At 43.0% G+C, this 21,470-nt stretch overlaps 1 protein-coding gene across 13 annotated transcripts in view; it reads right to left on the reverse strand.

Moving 5' to 3' along the window:
* Window positions 1–2,976: 2,976 nt before the first annotated feature.
* MICAL3 (microtubule associated monooxygenase, calponin and LIM domain containing 3) overlaps window positions 2,977–21,470 on the reverse strand; it is a 187,220-nt gene continuing 168,726 nt past the window's right edge. For 8 of the 13 annotated variants that reach the window (XM_053405208.1, XM_053405217.1, XM_053405216.1 and 5 more), the window contains 6 exons: window positions 21,178–21,228; window positions 10,820–10,885; window positions 10,640–10,690; window positions 7,839–7,938; window positions 7,172–7,245; window positions 2,977–7,078 (listed from right to left, as the gene is read on the reverse strand). In XM_053405208.1, the coding sequence (XP_053261183.1) occupies window positions 6,894–7,078; window positions 7,172–7,245; window positions 7,839–7,938; window positions 10,640–10,690; window positions 10,820–10,885; window positions 21,178–21,228 (527 nt within the window). In that variant the 3' untranslated portion in view covers window positions 2,977–6,893. The remainder of the gene's footprint in view (window positions 7,079–7,171; window positions 7,246–7,838; window positions 7,939–10,639; window positions 10,691–10,819; window positions 10,886–21,177; window positions 21,229–21,470) is intronic. The other 5 variants (XM_053405215.1, XM_053405221.1, XM_053405212.1 and 2 more) reach the window with 4 other exon arrangements.

Here is a 21,470-nt window from a genome sequence, read left to right on the forward strand (position 1 = left end):
CAATGTGGAGCTAGGATTTAAATGTCTCTCCAGTTGGGTATTGTACATGGAAAATAGCAAAATACGTTGTGAGGCTGAGAAGAAGCAGATTGCTTAAAGTGACCTGTTGAGTTGATGGCAGATAAGAGATTTGATTTGGTTTGTTCAGTTTGCAACCCTGTGCAGACGGGAGTAAGTTAGACCTGATCTCTGTTCATGTGATTGCTAAGGAAATGAAGAAGCCCTGCAGATGTTCTCTAGAGAACACATGCAGAGTGAGAGTCTGGTGCTTCCTTATAATGGGTGCATTGGCTGTGGGCTCAGCTGTTTTAGCCAATGCCGTTTCCCCTTCCTGAAGACGGGCAGGTGTGGGCTCAGTGGGGAAGAATTTGGGAATTCCCCTGCTGAACAGGTGAGCTGGGACACTGGGGGAATCCTCTGTTTCTGCCCAACTGAAAGAATGAAACGTCTTTAAAAAGTAATGCAATGAGGTGCTTTCCTCACTGACTCATACTATGTCTCGTGGTGCTGTTGTTATGCTGCGTTCCCAAGACTGCCGCACATGAAAAAACGAAGGTGCTATCGATGGCTGTGTGCCTCTGGAGAGGTGGGGAGAGAGAGTTGCCACCTCTTCTCTAAAGTCACAGTTGTCAAAGTGTGCAAGAAGTGCAAGATGGACCCCAAGGCAACAAAGGCAGGGACAGAAAACAAAAGCAGGAAAAGAGTTCCGCTTACCGATAATAGGTTTCTGCTTGTCTTTCTGCTTTTATCAAAGGAAGCCCCTTTTCTGAAGAACTAATAAAGTGACATATAAAGTTTTTTGCAGTGCCTACCTGCCATCAAAATGACAGCCTGTACTCCCCACCCCCACATTTAATCTGAATTTACTCTTCCCAGGGTGGGAATGGGGGAATCCAGTAAGTTAAAAAACAACAACCCTGCTGCTAGCAACTTATTTATGATATCTAAATGAACAATTTGCAGTATTAAGCCCCCATCTGAAAGCATCCCGATACTGCATATGTAATTATAAAAGGATCGGGGGGGGGGAATGAGTCCTTTTAGGCAGGTTCTAGATCTGGCATTCAAAGCAGTTGCCCTAATGGTTTCTTATCTCTGCTGAGGAGAAAAAGTAGGTCTTTCAAATATACCCCCTAGTTTAATAAATCATGATAAAAATATAAAAACTGCTCCTTCTTAGGAATGCTTCTTCATAACACTGTGACATAGCAACTTTAAGACAAGGGACTGTGCCAGTTTTATCAGCATGTAGTTCAAAGGGTTCATTTGCTTGAAATAGAAAGGGGTGGGGCGAGAATGCGGCAGACTCGAACTGCAGATTCATACATTTCAAAATCTTCCCAACTCTGTCTTCTGAACTTCCTCTTTCCTAGCAATAGAAAGTGAAACTGACAGCTGTTTTTAGCATGTCTGAACTGAGAAGTTATGAACTATGTATGTATGCTTCACTCCAACTCCTATCTGATAACAGTACTCACAACTGCCCTGCCACATAGGCTGTGTCTCAAGGTCACCCAGGAAGCATCAGGGCTATCTATCTACGAATCTGAACTTGGGTCTCCTTCAATACTTAGTGCCAATGTCATATTGCCTGAACTGGCAGTATATAAATGCATGCATATATATATATATATATATATATATATATATATATATATATATATATATGCATATGCCAATGTTTTAATTTTATTTATTAAATAGTTATTCTGTCCTTCCTACCAGAGACCAGGGAAGCAAAAACAAGCGATAAAGCCATAAAAACATCTTACAGCCCATTCCAGTACAGATGCAGACAGTGAAAGATCTCAACTTCAAAGGCTTGTTGGAAGAGGAAGGACTTCACTATTCAAGCGGAAGGGATTCCAAGGGTAGGTTCCACAACTGAGGTGCAGGAAACTGAGTTCTGGAGAGTTCCAGCTGAAAAAAAGCCCTGGCTCCGTAGATTCACTTATCCGAATATCTGGCTTTCTTACTTTCTTGGTTGTTTCTGCTGTGCTGGTCAGTGGTGGCCATTTTCAGGCAACAACTATGGAAGAGGGGAGTGATAGTGGACAAATCAGAGAGCGGGGGGGGGGGGAATCAGACAAAACAGGGAGCAGGAGAAATCAGACAAATCAGTTTGGGTTTTTTTGTTTTTACTTTGTCTCTCTTTTGCTGATTGGCTGTAGTGATTTCAGGAAGAAACCATGGACAGAGGGATGGGGTTGAGGAGAGACATAGCTAACAAGTGTTCCCATAAGAAATAATGGAAATTGTGGGTTCATTATGTGAACAACTTCCAGGGGACACATTGTGATGGTTAAGCAGGAGTTGCGTGTATATGCTATTTACATGATTTATTATATTTGTTTTGATATGCTCTGAAGGCAGCTTTTAAGTAAAAAATTGGCCATAGCATGTTGGGCTGCTCTGAAAACAAAATCAAATTTTTCAGCATCTTGAGATACATCCTCTTTTGCTTTGGGGTATTATATATATAAATGACACGTCCACCATGTTATAGAACTTAAGCCACCAATGAAACACTGGAAACACATCATACGAGTTGTGGTGGATAATTAGGAAAGCAATAGAAAATAAAATTGCCAATATGGTATAGTGTCTTGATAAAAAGTCTATGGTGCTCTCAAACTTGTAATACTGGGTTTGTGCTATAGTGGTGCTATTGACATTCTGCTCATGCAATAGGACTTCTAATTCCTCTCCTATCCCTGCCCCCCCTAAATGAAAACTGTTCCAGATGGTCCGCCAACCCCCTAGAACAGATTTTTAAGGGGAGAGAAGAAGGGGAAGTTCTGTTGCACAAGTGTAAGACTTGCAGGAGCAAAATGGCAGCATTGTACACAACTGTGTTTACTGCTCTGGTTAGTACATCTCAAAAAGCATAGTGTAGAACTGGAAATGGTGCAGAATAGGGCCGCCAACAATTTGCTGTTGGCGGGAACCGTGAAGCAAAATCAAATTCCAATGAAGTAAGAAAAAATTAATGACTTTATTTATTTTTTTTTTATTTTTTTTTAGTTACGTTGGTGACCTGAGGTGCTAAACTCTCAACACCAACAAAGCAAGTGTGCATAAGAACGTACAGAATGAAATGCAACCAAAAATAGGAAGTAGAACAGGGGTTGGGATGTTTTAGACATGAAAACAGGTACGGTACACAATTTCCTGTTACACTGCACACACGCCAACAATAAAACAGTCTGAATATCAGAGTTCCCACCTGTCCCAAGGGGAAGATACCACAGTTCCTTGGGACAGGGTTGTTTCACATACATACTTCTTTATATATATATATATATATATGTATGTATGTATAAAATTAAATTACTGCAATGCCATCAAAACATGACATCCCTTCCTCCAATAGTTTTAGTGACATTCTCATCTACCTTCCTTGCTTATGAAGCGCCACTGCTAGTGCTCTTGAAGGCAGCAGTTCTTTGGAAGCCTTCTGTCCTCTTATCATGCACCGAGAGAGAAATACCCTCCTCTACCTCTTCATATCAAACAGACTGTTTCGTGGTACATTTTTATTGCAAACAATCACAGCATTTTCTTTTTTAAACATGAGGTTGGAAAACTAATACACCACTTTCGTCTCAGGGCCCAAATGTAAACATTCTGTTAAATACATTTTCTTAAAACCTTGCGGGGAGGGTGTCAACTTTTTTTTTTTGGCCATAAAAAGAATTTGTGCTACTGGGTCATGCAACTCTGGATATATTTGTCGATGCTCTAAAATGCCTTTGACCTGGATGTATTTTAAAAAACAGATTAAAAACCCAGAGGATGCAGCAGGTGTGCTTGTTACTTCTGCATTAGCACCGTGTCATAAAAGGAGGACCAGACACTGCATTTAAAGAAACCTCTTGACTGACAGCAGGATCAAGCACAATCAACACAACATATTACAGGAAATGTTAAGAGTGGAAGAGGAAATATGATTAATGCTGCTGGTGCTGTCATGGGCTCTAAAACCCCTCTCCTCTCTCTGCAAGGGAGTCTTAGCTGCGCCAAAGAAGTCTGGGCTAACTAGAGGCAGAGCTACACAGCTGCACTGGAGCTGGAAAGAACTTTCCCTTCCACTTTCTCAGACAGACTGTTCTACTCTCATTCCACATGCAGCTATAGGCAGCTTAGGAAGAAGCTTAGCGTGTCAACGTTTTCCTACAGTGAAAAATTCAAAGAACAGATAGAAGTGAGTTAAATTATGACCACTTTACAGAACAATCCATTTTCTCAGTTCCATTATAAATTGCACCAGGCACAGCAAAATAATGCAAATTCTGATTTGAGTCTTTCATGTGGCTAGACACCAAATTTTAACAACTGAATTCTAGCTCCATCCTAAACGAAGGGGAGCTTAACTTCCATTTTGCCATACACTCCCCTGTTGGTCTCTATGGATGTCAAAGATGTCTGAGACAACTGAAGTTATATGTTCTTTTTCTTCCTCAATTAGGGGTGGCTAACCTTTTACTCCCGTTGGACTCCCATCAGCCCCATCCAGCATGCTCAGTAGCCAGGGATTATGAGAATTGTAGTCCAGTAATATTAGGAAAGCCAGAGATTAGTCCCCTCTGTTTTGAAAGCTACAAATAAACACCATTCCTAGTGAACACCTCCCCCCAAAGTCTCATGAACCATTAACACACAAGTCCTGCTTGTTCTGGGACTATATGTGGTATCAATTTTGCCAGTGTAGCATCACAATCTTTCAATATCTTAATATTCAACAAATGCCAGGCATGGTACCCCTTTGGCACAAAATCTTCTGACACTACATTTCAACACATGCTGTTGTTTCAACAGCTTTCTGTTCAGCGTCATCAGTACTGACATTTTATTAAACAAGGAAGTGGATGGGTGTTTTAAAACCTTTCCCCATTTTCTCTCTCTAGCTTTCCTGTTTTGAAAACACAGCATTTCCTGTTTTGAAACCCAGAGATAAGATGGTGGCTGCTTTAAAGGACATGCCTATTTCTTGGGACGACTGCTTCCCTAAAAAAAAGTTCATTAAAAAAATAATCTGCACTTTGTTTGGAGACTAGAACTACAGCTTTCTTTCTTTAAACTAAGCCCAACTGGAGCTAAAAAATGCGAATGGAAAATTCTGTATGTGGCAGGTCGGCACTTTTGAGAAAGTTATTGTGAAAGACATGGTGTGCTTATGGAACCTCTCAGCTGGTTATAGACAAGAGTCTATTCTGTGTTATTTCCTATTTGCTACTGCACTGTAAGACCTTTTTCTGAGCCAACTGAATGAAGGCCTAGGACAAAACCAGTGGGGCTTGTGCTAATCCTTCCATTGGGAGGCAGATTTTTACAGAGCCAGCATGTGTGGGTTTTTTTTAAATACATGGGGTAAAGTGGCAATGCCACAATTATAAGTACAAAAACCTTAAACAGCAGTAGTTAAAATAAGCACAGGTTTGCCATTCAGGAACAGAGGATATGGAGTGCAGGAGCAAAGTCTGCCATCACCGCTCAGCTTTGTGAGCTCTCTTTGTGAGGATGCAGCTTAATTGAGAAGACACCCTACCTGGGAACCCTGCCTGCATATTTCCTAGGGTTGCCCCTCAACGTGGTGCAGGGAAAAGTCCAAAGTACATAAAAGCATCTCCTCTCCACATCAAAAGTAGCGTGTAACTGTAACAGCATTAATAGAACTCTAATAAATAGGTACAGGGAAAGGGAGAACAGCAAATTAAAAATAAGAACAACAAAAGAAAAAGGTTGGGGAATGCAGCAGGCACACAGATTCACCACTCAAACATTTGCTCACTTCTTAAAAAGGTATAAAACCCAAATCTTTCAAGTATTAAAAAATAAGTTAATAGACATTAAAGGGTCTAAAGTGACTAAAGGGCCCGGGTAGGTCTTTTGCTTCATTTCCAACGTGCAAAAAATAATAAAGATATATATATCTATATAGATATATACGCAAAAAACAAAAACCCATTGAGAGTCCATTCTTGGGGGATTCGAAGCAAGGGGTTTCATCCAAGAGCTCCTGCAAACTGCTTCATAAGTAACCCATTTTCAAAATCAGCACTTTCCAGTGTCAAAATTGTCACAAGGTTCACAACAGAGGAGTCTACTGTCAATGGAGACAGGAAAAACTGTGACTTTCAGTCCAGAGCACTGCATGGCAGAAAGGGGGTGGATTACACACTCTTCCCCTCTTAGAACAATGGCAACTTGTGGAGGCTGCAGCAAAGAGAGCTAGTCCCCTGGAGCCTGTATCTTCTGTAGAAACCACACAGGGCAAGTATTTCATGTCAGCCAGCCTTCCAAGTCTCCAGTCCTCTCTGAATTCAGGGTTCCTCCATACCCAGACAATAATGGCAGCTTCAGGCTTCTTTGGTGAGGAGAACCTTAAACATACAGACAGTGTGCTCTGGGGTACAGAGTGGTTTGCTCTCCCGTGGGCTGCTGCAGGGTGATGCTTCAGAAGAGAGTAGCCACTTCTCGCCTTTGTATTTCAAAACAAAAACAAGAACACAACCAGCTAAGTAAATATGAAACGGACAAGCTACGGCCCACCTGAATTGGTTAAAGTTGTGGTGTATTTTTTTTTTTAATAAAATGTTTTCATCTCATTTTTTAGCCTCTCTCAGAGATCGCAAAAACTCAATGGCCTCTTTGCACAGGTCCTTGAGGAAGGCACACAACCTCAGCTGACCACCTCAGGCTTGGGGTTTGCAGGCCTCATACAGGCCTCAGCACTTTTTGATCCAACCCCCTCTCAGGAAGAAGCACTCAGGCGCTGCAAGAACCCTCAAGAGGTTTCTATGCCAAGGTATCTCCTCCATCCAGGCAGCTCCAGCCAACTTGGCACATGCCAACTGGACAACGCAGATCGGCAGACGAGTGCGCTGCTAAGCTCAGGACCAGTTTAAGTTGAATCCCTTGGACAGCATGACTGCCTCTAGGTCCTTGTCTTCTTCCTTCTCCCGGAGTCGCTGCTCTTCGAGGAGGGCCACAAGAGAATCTCTCTGTTCCACCACCTCTAGCATTTCATTCAGGATCCTTTTCTCTTCTGACAACTCTTCATCTGTCTTTAGGTGATCTAGGAAAGAAAGGGGCAAGCAGGCTTGTCAAACTAGCCAAGGAAGTAGCTGGGGCTTTCTACTGGGAACCAGAGTACGTCGATGAGACTTACCTTCCACTGCCATCCTCTCCCGAAGTTCTTGCTGTAGTCGGCTTTGCCTGTCCTCCAGCTCCAACTCCCGAGCGCTGCAAGGAGAGAAGAATAGGCAAATGTCTGGTTTGGGTTGTTTCAGCAGCAGTCTAAGCTACTGGCTTAAAAATCTAACATGCTCAGGTAGTAAAGTGTTCCCTTTCAGTACTGATTGTAAGGCAACCCTTCAGTTGTACTAAGAACCTTGTTCAGAACAACCTCCTTTGATGAACATACATGTTGGTTTTTCACCTAAACCCATGTTGTGGAATGGTCACAAAGGCAGATGAGAAAGTAACAGGAAAATGCCAAGTCACTCCATCTGGCCCCTACTGCCCACTGCACATCAGGGCTGAGCTGCAAGGGACAAGATCTTCCTTCTTACATTGACCTTATTTGGAATCATGAATGCGAAGGAAATGCTAAGAGAACCAGGTCTCAGCAGCAGATCATCAATCTTACAAAATTTTATTTTACTTGGGGCGCCTATGGGTCTCCAGAGCAACAGGATTCCCATCTGTACATTGTCATCACAGCAAAGGTGAAGACAGAAACAGGTTCCATAACATATCTCTGCCTGGGGATAGTTGCCTCGTCTTTCCCCTTCTCTGCGTGGACCAAGCATGCAGAAATCTCTCTCCTTACTCACAATATCATGAGCTCCGACTCATAGCGCACTAAGGCATTCTTCTCTTGCACCAGCTTGAACCACTCCTGCATCAGCTTGGGGTCGTCCTTCTTCCCCATGCCTGCCAAGAGAACAGTTTAGGTCAGCTTGGAGAAAGATTCCCGCCATTTCCATAAATCCAGCAGGCAGGCAGGCAGGAACAAAAATGGGAGTGGGGCAAAATGTGCAAAGAAAGCTGAGCTAGATGCTGCCAGAGCACTCTTGTCAGATCTGCTTGTTTAGTTTGTCTATGGCACACAGGAAGGAGGGTCACCTCCAGTAAAAGAAACAAAAAAAACCCCCCACTGGATCCATGTGCCCTGAATCTACCTTCCCCATCACATCTCCCGCCAAACCAATAGCCATAATTACAGTCACTTTTCAGTATTTTTCTTCTGTTGTCCTTTTCAATTTGGACACTTTCAAACATAGGTCTGACACTTTCCAACACTTTCCAACAAAGCCTACCTGTTTCAAGCCATGTTTTCTCACTCACACCTTACTCAACACCCATTTGTCCACTTTACATATAACTATAGAGCGATTAGTGAACAGTTCCTTGGTGGACTGTTTCAGAGTTGATTCTGGCTCCTACCAGTATTGTAGTCTTACATGCTGTGCTCTCTCCTTTTCAAGCCACCTGCATTAACTTAATGACTGAAAGCAACCAGTTCCTGATCACTGCTATCAATAATTTCCCTTCCTCTTGGCTTTATCAGTCACACCAGGCAGATCTGCCTCAATGTGTCTGCTAGAGATCCCTCACTTAAACAAAAAACACATAATGTGTGGCATAAATACAGGTTCAATCAGTTGAAGTTCACCAGCTCAAGACCACTAGTTCATGGTAGAAAAGCACAAGAAGAAAATCTGTTCACATAAAAAGGAAGAGGAAGCATGGTACCTTCCCAGGTATAGTCATACCTCGGGTTGTGAACGTGATCTGTGCGGGAGGCACGTTTGCAACCCACAATGCCGCATCTGCGCACGCATGTAAAGCAATTCAGCACTTCTGTGCATGCACTGAAACCTGGAAGTAACCCGCTCCGGTACTTCCGGGTTTGGCGCCGTCCGCAACCCGAAAACACGCAACCCGCAGTGCTCACAACCCAAGGTATGACTGTTTTTCAATAAAAGCTTAATCAATGAAAACCAAGCTAGTAGACCCAGTAGCAAAGCCTGATATGAAATAAACAGCATAGCCATTTTATGTTTTTTTAGAGAGCTACATCCACAACCCATATCTAGTAATGAAATATGCAGCTCTTTATGGGTAGCTGTTTGGATTCAGATCCTAAAAATCAGTTTGGAAGCAAGTGAAGCCCTGTTTATGTGCTCCAGATGATCAGGGTCTTGGCCTAACCACTGTAGGCCCAGAGGGATTCTAGCTGTTTCCTGTACCTATCAGATTTTACCATCCTTTCAGAGGTGTTGATAGTTTAGGAAACTGGTATATGGAAAGAACACAGTCAAGTTGCAGACCACCACAGGGTTAACTCCTGTTTCTCATCCACACCATAGATGAGTTCTCATCTCATATAAAACTAAAGGGAACATCTAGTCTAAGGAAAATATGATGCAAAATTTGTGCCTACTTATGTGCAAATGGCAAAATGTTTGTATTAGACACTATTCTAATTATTAAAAAAGGCAGACTCTTATGGGGTTATGGAGACACTCTAGAATGGGGATGGTCAGCTACCAAGTCAGATCCAGCTACCAAAGCATTATTATCTGTTCCTGGTAGTGCTTGTCAGTATTGGATGGCACTGACTAATGCGTCATTTGTAACTGAGGATGCCTTTATGCAGCAAGACATTATTTCCCATCACAGTCAAGAAAACAAAGTGGTCCAGAGGTTCTTGGTGGCCCTGATCCTACCACTTATTCTCAGGTAACGAGAATTCTCCTCCTCTTCCAAAACCACCAACACAGCTCCACAACACAAGAAGCAAACATACACAGTACGAAAATCTCACCCTAGCCAATCATGGCTGTGGATGGCTATACCTATCCATTGCTTGGTCCCAATTAAGCCTCTCTGAGCATCTCTGCACAAGGTGCCCTCATAGCCATGGTGGAAAGAGAGAAGCAGCTTACACATGCAGATGCCCAGTGCATTGGAGCCATGAGAAGCACTGGGGAATCTCCCCACCCTTTCCACTGTGAGGATAATCAGAAAAGAAACTTCTGCACAAAACAGCCAAATACATGTCAACACTGACCTATGGAAACTTTTGTTCATTTGTGGGATGTAGATATATTTATTATTATTATTTTTAGACAGCCAATGAGCAGAGGGAGAGGCAGGGGTGGGGAGGAAAGATGAACACTTGATGAAAGCACACCATGAAAAGCAGAGAGAGTGGTTAGCCGAAGTTATACATGGCGGTCACATTCCACCCCTTTTCCCCCATGCCTTGGGAAACGGAAACACTTCAGTGGGAATCTGGTTCCACTTGGGATAAAGAAGATGCTTAGCAAGATACGGACTGCAGGAGACCAGTCTCGATTATGGCAGATCAGGAGGGTGCCTTTTCAAAGTCAAGGGTTGTTGGGGAAACCAGTCATTACAAAAGACAGTATGCCTTTAACCCATGTGTATTTTTTTTTTAAAGGAAGTAGACTCACACCCCACTCCCCTGCAAGATCATCCAACATGCCAAACAGAACCCTTAAGGCATGAAACTGATGCCACCTCAGTCATTTCTGATCAATTGCGCCAATAAACTTCAAGACTATCCTTATCCCCACAATGCACAGCTGATAAAAGGATACTGTACCTTTACGATCCTGCCAGACACACTTCATAACAAGGTTGTTATAGAGGGTTTCTTTGAGATTGAAGGAAAGAAGAGTTTGGCGGTGAGCCACTTGATATTGTTGCTAGCTCACTAGTGTCTCTACACCAATCCAATGGCAGTTTGGGAACGGAATGGAGGGGATGCAAGAAATTACATTACCTTCATGGGCACAGCAAGGGCAGAAGGAGAGAGGTCTACGGCGTGGTGTCCCGGCATTGGGCTCAACTTCAATAGAACCAAAGATGGGAGAGGAAGAAAGGAAGGGAAGAGGAAGTTGGAAGTGGAGAGGAAGAGAGGAGGAGAAACAGGGTGAAAATAAACAGACAAGCAAAAGGACAAAAAAGCACAAGAGTGAGAAAGAAAGGAAACAACAAGAAGAAGTAGAAAAGAAAATAATAATACAAGAAATGGAGAAGCAGAAACAAGGGGAACAGTCTACAGATGGAACATCCTTTGTCAACACGAATAATGGAGAAGAGCAGACTGTGGCACTGGGAGGGGAACAGTGTGGGCCACAAAGTTACTGGGATAATGGAGAAATGCCAGCATTTGACATTTCTTGTGCTTGGTGACTTTTCACCCTCCAGGTCACGTGGTGCAGTTAAGAGATAAAAGCACTAAGAGGAGGGTGGAGAACATTAAGTTTCTAAAAGACCAGGAGAGCAAATAGGTTTTAAAAGGCCATCTTTAAAATTAGCTTGGCACATTCCATGTGGGGTTTTTTTGACATTGTCCAAGGAAGTGGGTTGACAGTGGCAAGTATTATGTGTTTAGTAAACAAAGGCAGATCATGGCACAAAACAGGAATGACTGCCTATGATGGGCAAACAAACCTAGACTAAACCAGGGATACAGAAACTGTTGTCCCCCTGACCCAAAGGTTTTTGGATTCTCATTCACCCCAGTCAACATGGCCAACAGTCAGGGTGATGAGAGCTGTAGTCCAGCAACTTCTGGAAGGCCAAATGTTCCCCTATCATGGGTCTAACCAAAGCCTTGACCGGTATTTTACACATATTCATGCATAGTTTGTATTTCTGGCCCTGCCAATATCAAGGGTAGACAGAAAGTTGAGGACTATGCCCCACTGATATGTTTGTTTGTTTGATGGGGGGGAGAAGTTTGAGTATGTGGCAATTAATTAGATATAACACAGTAAATTAACATTTCCCAAATTTCTGATAAAAGAGGTAGTTTGTTTTAAAAAATAATAAAATGGGAGGAATACTTCTTAAACTTACACACTCTGATGCAGAGAATAGCCTCTTCCTATGGGTTGGCACTTATGGGAACCATCAATTATCCAATGAATTCCTCGGTTTGGGAATTATTGCGGTAGATTATACAAAAAGAGATGAATAATCTTACAGAATAGGGATGAGGATCTGGGTGCTGCTGTGTACAGAAGCCCCAGCAACCAGCTGATCATTGGGGCTTGAGTAGTGCAGTCCATGGTGCTTTGTTAACCCCCAGTGATCTATATATTACAAAAAGACCTGTGGCCCATTGACTAATCTGTGAGTAGAATGGAAGTGAAAGAAAAATGCCACTGTGTAATAAGGAGCGACTGAATTTATAAAAAAGAGGACATTCATAACCCACTGGAATCAGATCTACATGCACATATAATGGAGAGGGAAAGCCTCAGTTCTCATTTACGAAGATAAGGTCTGGGAAGGGAACAGCTTTTAGAAGGGACCATCACAGAACTAGAGCAGTAACACACAGGACAGACCAAAGTTAAAAGGGAGGAGGCACATCAGTTTGCAAATAGTGTGTGAATGAGCAATGTGAATCTCTCAACAGGAAGAAACATGTATACTCAGTGTGAAAAGGGTTAAAAGTACATCACATATACATGTTACATGGTGCCCATCTGTACATGAAGACTCATCTTGTTTGAAGATATTCCATAGTATCCCCAGACAACTTTTCTCTCTCCCCCCCCACTACCCAAAAAACCAAACAACCAACAAATTGAATGCCTTAAAAGTATTTTTGGGAAAGAGATCCATGAAAATCCATGTAGTGTAACAATGCACACAGGTTTTTCTTTAAAGTGGCAATGCAATGGTGCTTTGGTTTTACTACACAGGTCTCCTTCAAGGCCTAGTCTTGGATAGATATGTATTCCATTCTTAGTATGTGTAAAAAATACAAGAATACAAGTGGGGTGCTTGGATTAAATGGTTCTAAAATGCACAGTCAAGCTGTACACCAAGGGAAATACTATCTGAATATTCTCGCATCTGCTGAAGTTCTTCCTCAGTCATAATTAAGGTTAAGATGACCTTTATGTTTTGCTTTGAACTGGCGTACTGGGCTGCTACTAGACCAGGCTTCTATGCAGATTCAGTGTGTATCAAGGCTATATATGGAGCTACTACCACTTCCATGGTTGCAGCAGCCTAGTTCTAGCTGCCACACTCAGTGATACAGATCCCGAATGAGTGGTGGGAACTTGTGGCCCGCCAGATGATGTTGGGCTGCAATTCCCATTACTCCTGACCACTACACATGCTAGCTAGGGCTGATGGGATGTGTAATCCCACAAGATCTGGAAGGCCACAGGTTTCCCATTCCTGCCCCACATGCAGATGCCAGTTCACATAACAGTACCTCTATGCAAGCACAAACCACCTCACACTTTTGAATGCCATTGCATGGGCTCTCACCTGAAGATTTCCAGGGAAGGTGAGATAAGAGTAAATTAAGCTTGGAGGCAAAACCACTGCTAGTGCAAACCATGGTTTGACATAATATCTTAAGTGTCTCCATGGAGCCTTCCGACAATCCCCTCCATCTATGGTGTAACTACGTCAGTTGGAACCACAGGATACCCTTGCTCTCAGAGTCTGATAAGGGGGTAAGCAGAGACGGGTTTCAAGAGATAAGGCAGACTGAAATATCAACTATGGAGGGTGGAGATTCTTGGGCTTATTCCACCACATAGGCAGGCCTCTTGCTACTATTGTCAATAAACCTATATCCAATAGCTACAATGTTTTTCCCAACAGTACCTGCAGCAGAAGCTGGACCATTAATAGAATGTCTTATCCAACTCCGTGGATAATCCTCAGAGAATATTCATAGCATCTGATTAGTAAAGATGTGTTGAATAGTCCATTATGTATACAGATAATTCAGTAATATAAATGAATAAATCCTTTCTCCGCATCACTGAACTTAAAGCAAAAAAAGATCACAAAGGCTACTAGACAGCAAACATTTCTATTGCTCGTCAGCAAATGCCTATATTAGCAAGTTATGTGTAGCACACAGACCGCCTGAAAGTACACTCAGAACAAAATGTCTAACAATTTATAAAAGCTCCCATCGCCAACAGATGATGATTCACCACTGGTAACTGACTAGTGAGAGACTATTTAAAAGCCTGCAGCAATTTATGAAATACATATCTTATTGAAAAACTAGACTGATCCTGATCAACTTTTTGCTAGGCCAACTAGGATCAAGCGGCAACTCAACTCACTTTGGGTTTGGTCAAGAAATGCCTTCAAGTACCATGCAGCAAGGCATCAAACTTGAACATGATCACACCATCCTTTTTGTTTTGCTTAGGACATGAACTGAAATAGATCTTATGTAGCTCAGATACTTGCAGAGTTCCAACACAAAGAATACATCCAGCAAAAGATCATTATTTAGTTTATGTTTCCCAAACACGCCCAAGCTAAGTGAATCTTGGAATCCAGTTCTATGCATGTTTGCTTGGAAGTACAGGTGCCTAAGTTCTGATGCAATGCACAGTCATCTTGCATTAACTGAACTACAGTTGTATCTTGGAAGTTGAATGGAATCCATTCTAGAAGTCTGTTCAACTTCCAAAACCAAAGTGCAGCTTCTGATTGGCTGCAGGAAGCTCCTGCAGCCAATCAGAAGTTGCGGAACCCCTGTCGGACATTTGGGTTCCAAAAGAACATTCGAAACAATCACTTCCAGGTTTGTGGCATTCGGAAGCCAAAACATCTGAGTTCCAGGGTGTTTGGGATCCAAGGTACAACTGTATTACTATTGCAAAAAAAGTTAACAGTAAGACGCATGAGACCCAAAGATGTTACTTTATTACTATAAATGTCTCCCTTTTGTTTAAGCACTAGGTACAGGTACATCTACAGCTTACAGTGGATTATTGTAGGGTTCCATATGTCTGGATTTCATGGACACCACGTTGTTTTGGCATTTTTGTAACCAGCTCCTGGTTTTTGAAATATGGTAACCCTAGATTATTACAGCACTAAAATAACTTTAAAACAGATAAACCCACTGTACAAATGCATGCACACATATGTGCACTGGATGCTAACACTGGATACAAACCCAAATTCCATACATTTGCCTGCAGTTAGTCTTCTGCATATGATACCGTATGCGATATATAATAAATATGAAACACCCCTTCCCTCCTTTTCACTGGATATTTATAATCAGCCAATAAGTGTGATGTATTCAAATCAGCATGCATAATGGCATCATATGATCACTTAAGCTTGGCATCAGATGTTCCAAAACTCAAGAATTCACTCAAGAGCTGGAGAAGGGTGTCCTGCATTATGCATCACCAGGCAAAAAAGTCAAGTCAGGGAACTGAAGCAAGGGTGACTGCTGAACCATTGAATAATAATAATAATAATAATAATAATAATAATAATAATAATAATAATTTATTTGTACCCCGCCCATCTGGGTAAGGTGAATCGAGAGAGAAGTGGGGAAGTATAAATTTCTATTTGAGCCGTGTTTGACTCTCTGCATTTTAGTCTGAACATCTCTCTTGTGAACATCTGTCAGACCTGCCCCTCCATCTCTGATCAACTCTGTTTTATAATCAATTATATCTCCCCTTTCTTCCAGTGCAGGATTACTCAGCCATAAGCCTGGCATTGGCATCAAATGCTGATAACCATGTTTTCCACCTGCTACAGAGTCCTTGGAACTGACTCCTTACATGCCAAGAGACCAGTACTGCCTCTATACTCCTTGATACTGTTGGCTACACCACTGCCTTCTTTTGCCCTGGTTTGCTAGTGCTTAAAAATAATTATTCCAATATCACTTAGAGACATCCAAAAAGATTCTGGATACTGGATACATTTTACTATTACACAATAAAATTAAAAATTAATTTGCTGTACAAGCTAAGGATAAAAACAACATGCATTCAACCCAATATCATCAAGACCTCCTGATCGTTGACCCAAGGTGAAATATTTTCCCCCACCTCTATAATAACAGTTCTGAAGCCCCTGGTATACCAGAAGGCCTCTGCCTAGGCTTACTACTAGGGGATGCTGAAAGGACCTTGCAGTGTGTTCCTGAGCCACCCCTGGCAGAGAAGCCCAGGCAAAGTCAAAGGGGGAGGCTGAATCAACCCCTCAGGCTTCAAAGACATTGGGGCCAGAAGATCCAGCCCAGGCAGCTAGTCAGTGAGAGAATGCACACTTGGGAGTGCAGTGTTGCTGTGTAATTATTGAGTCAAAGGCTCATTGTAACTAACAAAACTCAAGAGCAAAGGCTCTTACAGCAGACTTAAGCACCTGAAGCTGATGATGGCATGGTTTGGGAGTCCAGGCTATATCAGGCTTCAGTTGGAGTCTGTTGCTTGTTGAAGACAATCCACCATCTAGCTCCTTACTTCTGAACCTGACTCATTTGCCTCCCCCTGCTTCCTTCTTAGAGCTCATCAGTCGCTGAACCCTGGACCCCAAGCTTACCAATGCTGTCCTGGATTACTTTTAGACTAGACGGATCCCTTCTGACCTTGGTTTGATCCTGGCACAGCTTTCCGGACTCCCCTTGCTAGGGTCTGGTGACGCCATGGCTGGCCTTTATTGTGCAATCTGCCTCCATCTAACCCACTGACCCAGCTGGAGTATGAGTCTGACCAAAGGGTTTGGAGCTTAGCACCGATAGCCCTGAATGTAAACCACTGGAATTTCACTTCCAATTATGGATATTAGAGTCCAAACCAAGAATAATGGGAGACACCTTCATGCCAGCACCCGAAATTGCTGCTGGCACTGAACACCTAAAGTGATGAGAAGGAAATGCCTGAACTGAGCCCCTTCTCAGCACAACATCCTTCTCCTGTACTCACCAGGTGATTGAGCCATGACTGCTGAGCATTTCTTAGGCCATGCATATGCCATACAAGAACATGCGCAGGCATTCACGGGTGTGGCATATATCTCTGCCATATACAGCAACTGTTTCTGTAGGGGTCGTAAGAATACATCTGCACACTGAATCTCTCTCGTATCAAAGCAAGAGCATTTAGTAGCCAGTTCACAAAGGAACATATGCCCAGGGAATAGCAAGAACGTGGTTGGAACATGTTTCCTCCTTTATCTTGAGCAGAACCCATTGTGAATGCAGAAGTCAATTCAGGTTGAGACCCATTGGTTACATTTACTGGCAAGAGGAAGGAGAGGACTTTCTGTCAGCGCCTTTAGAAGTATATATAAATTTTAGCATTTATACGGTGCTTTGTGAAGTGCCTTGGCTATTCAAACCAATCATCCTATTATATCTATTACAACAGGCATAGAAACGTATTATATGCAACCATTTAAGGCAGCCATTATTAAGCCCATACTTCCCCAAGGTGGCTCAGTGAGAACAGCAGAGGTGAGGTTTGAACCAGGGATTCCCTAGCTCACAGTTCAGCCTCTTAGCCCCTATGCTACAGTGACTCTTGAGCACTCTGGCAGCCCTGTGAGGAAGTACTGAACAAACACCAGTCACAGAGGAGTATAAAAAGAACTAACACTACAAAGCCACGTGTGTCTTTTTCTGCACACAACACTGCATTTTATTTAAAGGGATACTGCCAAGTAGTGAAGTTTTCTGCTGGGGATTAAAAAAGAAAGAAAGAAATCAAGACAGATTAAAATAATAATGATCTTCCATTTGGAATTGTGAATTATTACCGCTATCTGGGCTGGAGTTGAAACTAGAAAAAAAAAATGCCTTTAAAACCCCAAAAGTGTAGGGAAGAAGTAACCATGGCTAATATTGCGCACATTTATCCAAACAGGAAATGTAGGGAACAAAAGGATATAATCGTGAGAAGCAAATGAGATTTATTAATTTACTTATGCTAGTTCTTTATGACAGAAAGTGAGGTTAGTTAACGTGAAAAACGACAGTGTCCCTTTAAATGACTCCAATGACTACTTTTTAAAGCCACTGTTAGCAAAAATGACAAGACTGCTGCCTTCAAGAGGGAATTAGGAAGGGAAGGGGGGGAGGAGAAGGAAGTGTGGGAGCTGCATCAGCTAGGAGCAGGACCTGTTAGGTGTAACTTTGCATTAACCCTTTTACAGCTCTGTCTGTGGGCACACAATGCCCCCTAGCGGCACACTTGGAAAGAAACCCCACATAGGCAGAGCACTGGTCTCCAGAGAGGAGCCAGCAACTCTTTCTAGCAGGGATGTGTCATTTTGCTTTGAGCCAGGGCTGGAGAGCCAACAGCATTTGCTCCACCCACTGATTGACTCCAGGTGAGTGGAGGCATGGAGAAAGGACCTGAATCTTTCTGTTATCTCCCACAACATGTTAAAACAAGAAATAGTTTGGTGGCCGAGGACCTCAGGCACTTAACTCTCCAAACTGACCTCTGTATTTGGCTGCTGAAGTATGGAGGGAGAAAACTGGCAGAGCATTTTGCTGCTCACAATGGGGAAGAAAGGGTCTATGTCTCCTTTGCATGGAGGAAAGGTGCAAAATAATGAAAGGGGGACCCTTTGAGATTTGGGACTATGATAGGGCCAGGTTGGGAAATTCCTGGGGGCCTATAACTTCCTGGGCTACCACTTACCTATTTCTAAACTATGAGGGTTGAAACCACAAAACACTGCTGATCTCCTTAACCTGCAAACTGCCAGTCTGAAGAACACGGGTAGCTTGCTTGATTTTTATGGAAGTGACGCAGCAATAGTTCAAAAACATTAAGGTAAAGGTACCCCTGCCCGTACGGGCCAGTCGTGACCGACTCTGGGGTTGCGCGCCCATCTCGCTTAAGAGGCCGGGGGCCAGCGCTGTCCGAAGACACTTCCGGGTCACGTGGCCAGCGTGACGAAGCTGCTCTGGCGAGCCTGCACCAGCGCAGCACACGGAAACGCCGTTTACGTTCCCGCTATAAAGCGGTACCTATTTATCTACTTGCACTTAAGGTTGCTTTCGAACTGCTAGGTGGGTAGGAGCTGGGACCGAACGACGGGGGCTCACCCTGCTGCGGGGATTCGAACCGCCGACCATCCGATCGGCAAGTCCTAGGCACTGAGGTTTTACCCACAGCGCCACCCGCGTCCCCTCAAAAACATTAGTGATATACAAAAGTCACCTTAAGGAGACTTGGCAATACATCCTTCTGTCACCAACTCCCAAGGAGGAAGGACCAGAATTTAAGACACCTTGGAAAACAGCTGTAGTACCAAAGATGTGTTGAATCAGTCCTGCATGACTGGTAACCCACCATGTCAAATGTAGCCCACCAGGGTTTCAAGCAACATCTGATGTTTTGTTTTGCCCCAGATTGCAAAAACAGGAAGGCTATCAAGTACCTGCAATGTCATAGTACATGACCAGTGAGCTTGATGGGACACAATTTGTGCTGGCCTGTGCTAAAGTTGTGATATTACTGCAGAGTGGGGGGTGTTATTCATAAAAAAGTCACTATACATGAGGGTGGGGGGAAGAAAGACAAAAAAGATAAAAGAATAGGAACTATATCATGTTGGGGTGATCTTTAAGGATGAACTTTACACAAGGAAAGAGAAAGAGCCTGTGAATACCATCTGAGGGCTTGTTCAAACTCTTTTTTAATTTCAGAAATGACAGGGCATGTGCAACATTTGTGTACTCTCCTGGCCACCCATCCAGTTGTAGGAACTCTAGCACTCAAATTGTAATTTGGCAGTGCGGATTAAGTGTGATAATCTGTACAAAAGAAAATATAGTCCTTATAAAGTGTAACAAAGTGTGTTGAGGGGGCAGCTGTCACTGATTTGAGGGTTGGGAACAATCCTTGAGGGAGAATAAAATAAGTAAGTGCTAGATTATCTTTGGGAAGAAAATCTAATCAATAGTTTGGATTTACTTATCAACAAAATGCATAGCACAACTAAGTTTAGGGTCTAAACTGGAGGTGGCTAACCTATGGCCCTCAATCAGTCCCAAACAGCACGGCCAACAGTCAGGGCTAATGAGAGCTGTAGTTCAACAACATCTCAAAGGTTAGCTACCCCAGGTTAAATGATGAAGTTTGAAAAGAGGCCATGATCCAGAGAGCTCCTTTAGCTAAAGTCTTGTACATGTACCCCAGAGGTCCCTCTGTTTTTCATTACAGCACCACCACCTGAAACTACATTCAAGCTACAACTACTTTTCACAGCAAACACTGACCACTGGCAAGAGCAGCAATCCCACGTCTCTCTTTCTCCTCTTCCTGGATGCCCTGTAATGCTTAGAAATTAAAAACATGCAACATATAATATTGCACTTCCTTGTCCCCCTCCATTGCATTGGCTGCCACAAGACTGCAATAATGTGGCACTACACATTTTTAAATGCCAGAAGGATAGTCAAATTAGTACACTGCGGCAAAAACATAGTCTTGCGCCACCTTAAATACCAACACATTTTTATGGCATAACCTTTCATGGACTAAAATTCTTAAGTGTCACCAACGGAGAGAGGAGGAGGAGATGACTCAGGGTTTTTTACCTCCATGTTTCAGAAATGGTTTCTCCAGTATTATTGTGTTGGAGGAAAAAGAAGGCACCCAGCTTAGAAGAGAGTCCCCTGTGCATGCACAGAACTCAGCACGTGACACTTTGGATCAGGCCTCCAGTGAATCCCAGAATAAAAAAGGAAAAAATTCAAAATGCGTACAAAAGACAATTTGTTGCCGAACAAATTTTGAGTATTAAAATTCTTTCTCAGGAAAGGTTATTTTAAGTTGGTGCAGAGGTTTATCCTGGTGGAAAAAAGAGTAAAAAAATCAACCCTTGAGAAGGGGTTTAATATTCAAAAAGTGATGAGAAATAAATTCTCTGCACTTCTGCACATCTCTTCCACTTTCATTCCTGGTTGTTTTCCTACAGGAAACCACAATGGAAACCATTCCCACCGCCCCCTGTCACTGGGGTGTTTTGCAAAAAGCCTAGACTTCATGTGACATTGCCCAATTGTGCACCTGACTGTTAACTAGACAGCTGGTGGTGCGAGCCCACCCTGGGAAGGCTGTGAGCAGGATTCCTGCCAACTCTGCAGTTGTGAGATTCTACGTTTCCAAAACACTGCTCATTAAGGACTGCTAGTTCTCCTCCGAGCTGGAAAAGGGGTTGTGCCCTAGCCAATCAATTAGGTGCAAGACTGGTTTCTTCTCATTGCTTGTGAGGAGCCAGGGATGGAAAGAAGTAGGTGGAGGGAGAGGGTGGCGGGAGCAGGTGTCAGCAGGGTTAGTGCCAGCAAAGAGGTTCTGCCATACATACCACCCAGGTGCAAGTCGATGAGGTCACTGTAATAAGACTCTCCCCAATAGTCTACAACAAGGAATCGGTGAAGAGAGAGAGTTATTGGTTCAAGTACCCACCCCTGCTAGCCCTCCCCACTCCCTGCCCAGGATTCAAAGCACTCTGTAAGAGAAATTGCATACATAAGAGAAGCAAGACAGGGAAAGAGAGAGACAGAAACAGAAGAAACAAGAAATCATGCAACTCTATAATAAATATATACACATACATATATACGGTATATACTGTAAAGACAGGGGGAGGATAAAGTA

This window comes from Podarcis raffonei, chromosome 10 (genome assembly GCF_027172205.1).
Source record: "Podarcis raffonei isolate rPodRaf1 chromosome 10, rPodRaf1.pri, whole genome shotgun sequence".
Lineage (NCBI taxonomy): Eukaryota > Metazoa > Chordata > Lepidosauria > Squamata > Lacertidae > Podarcis > Podarcis raffonei.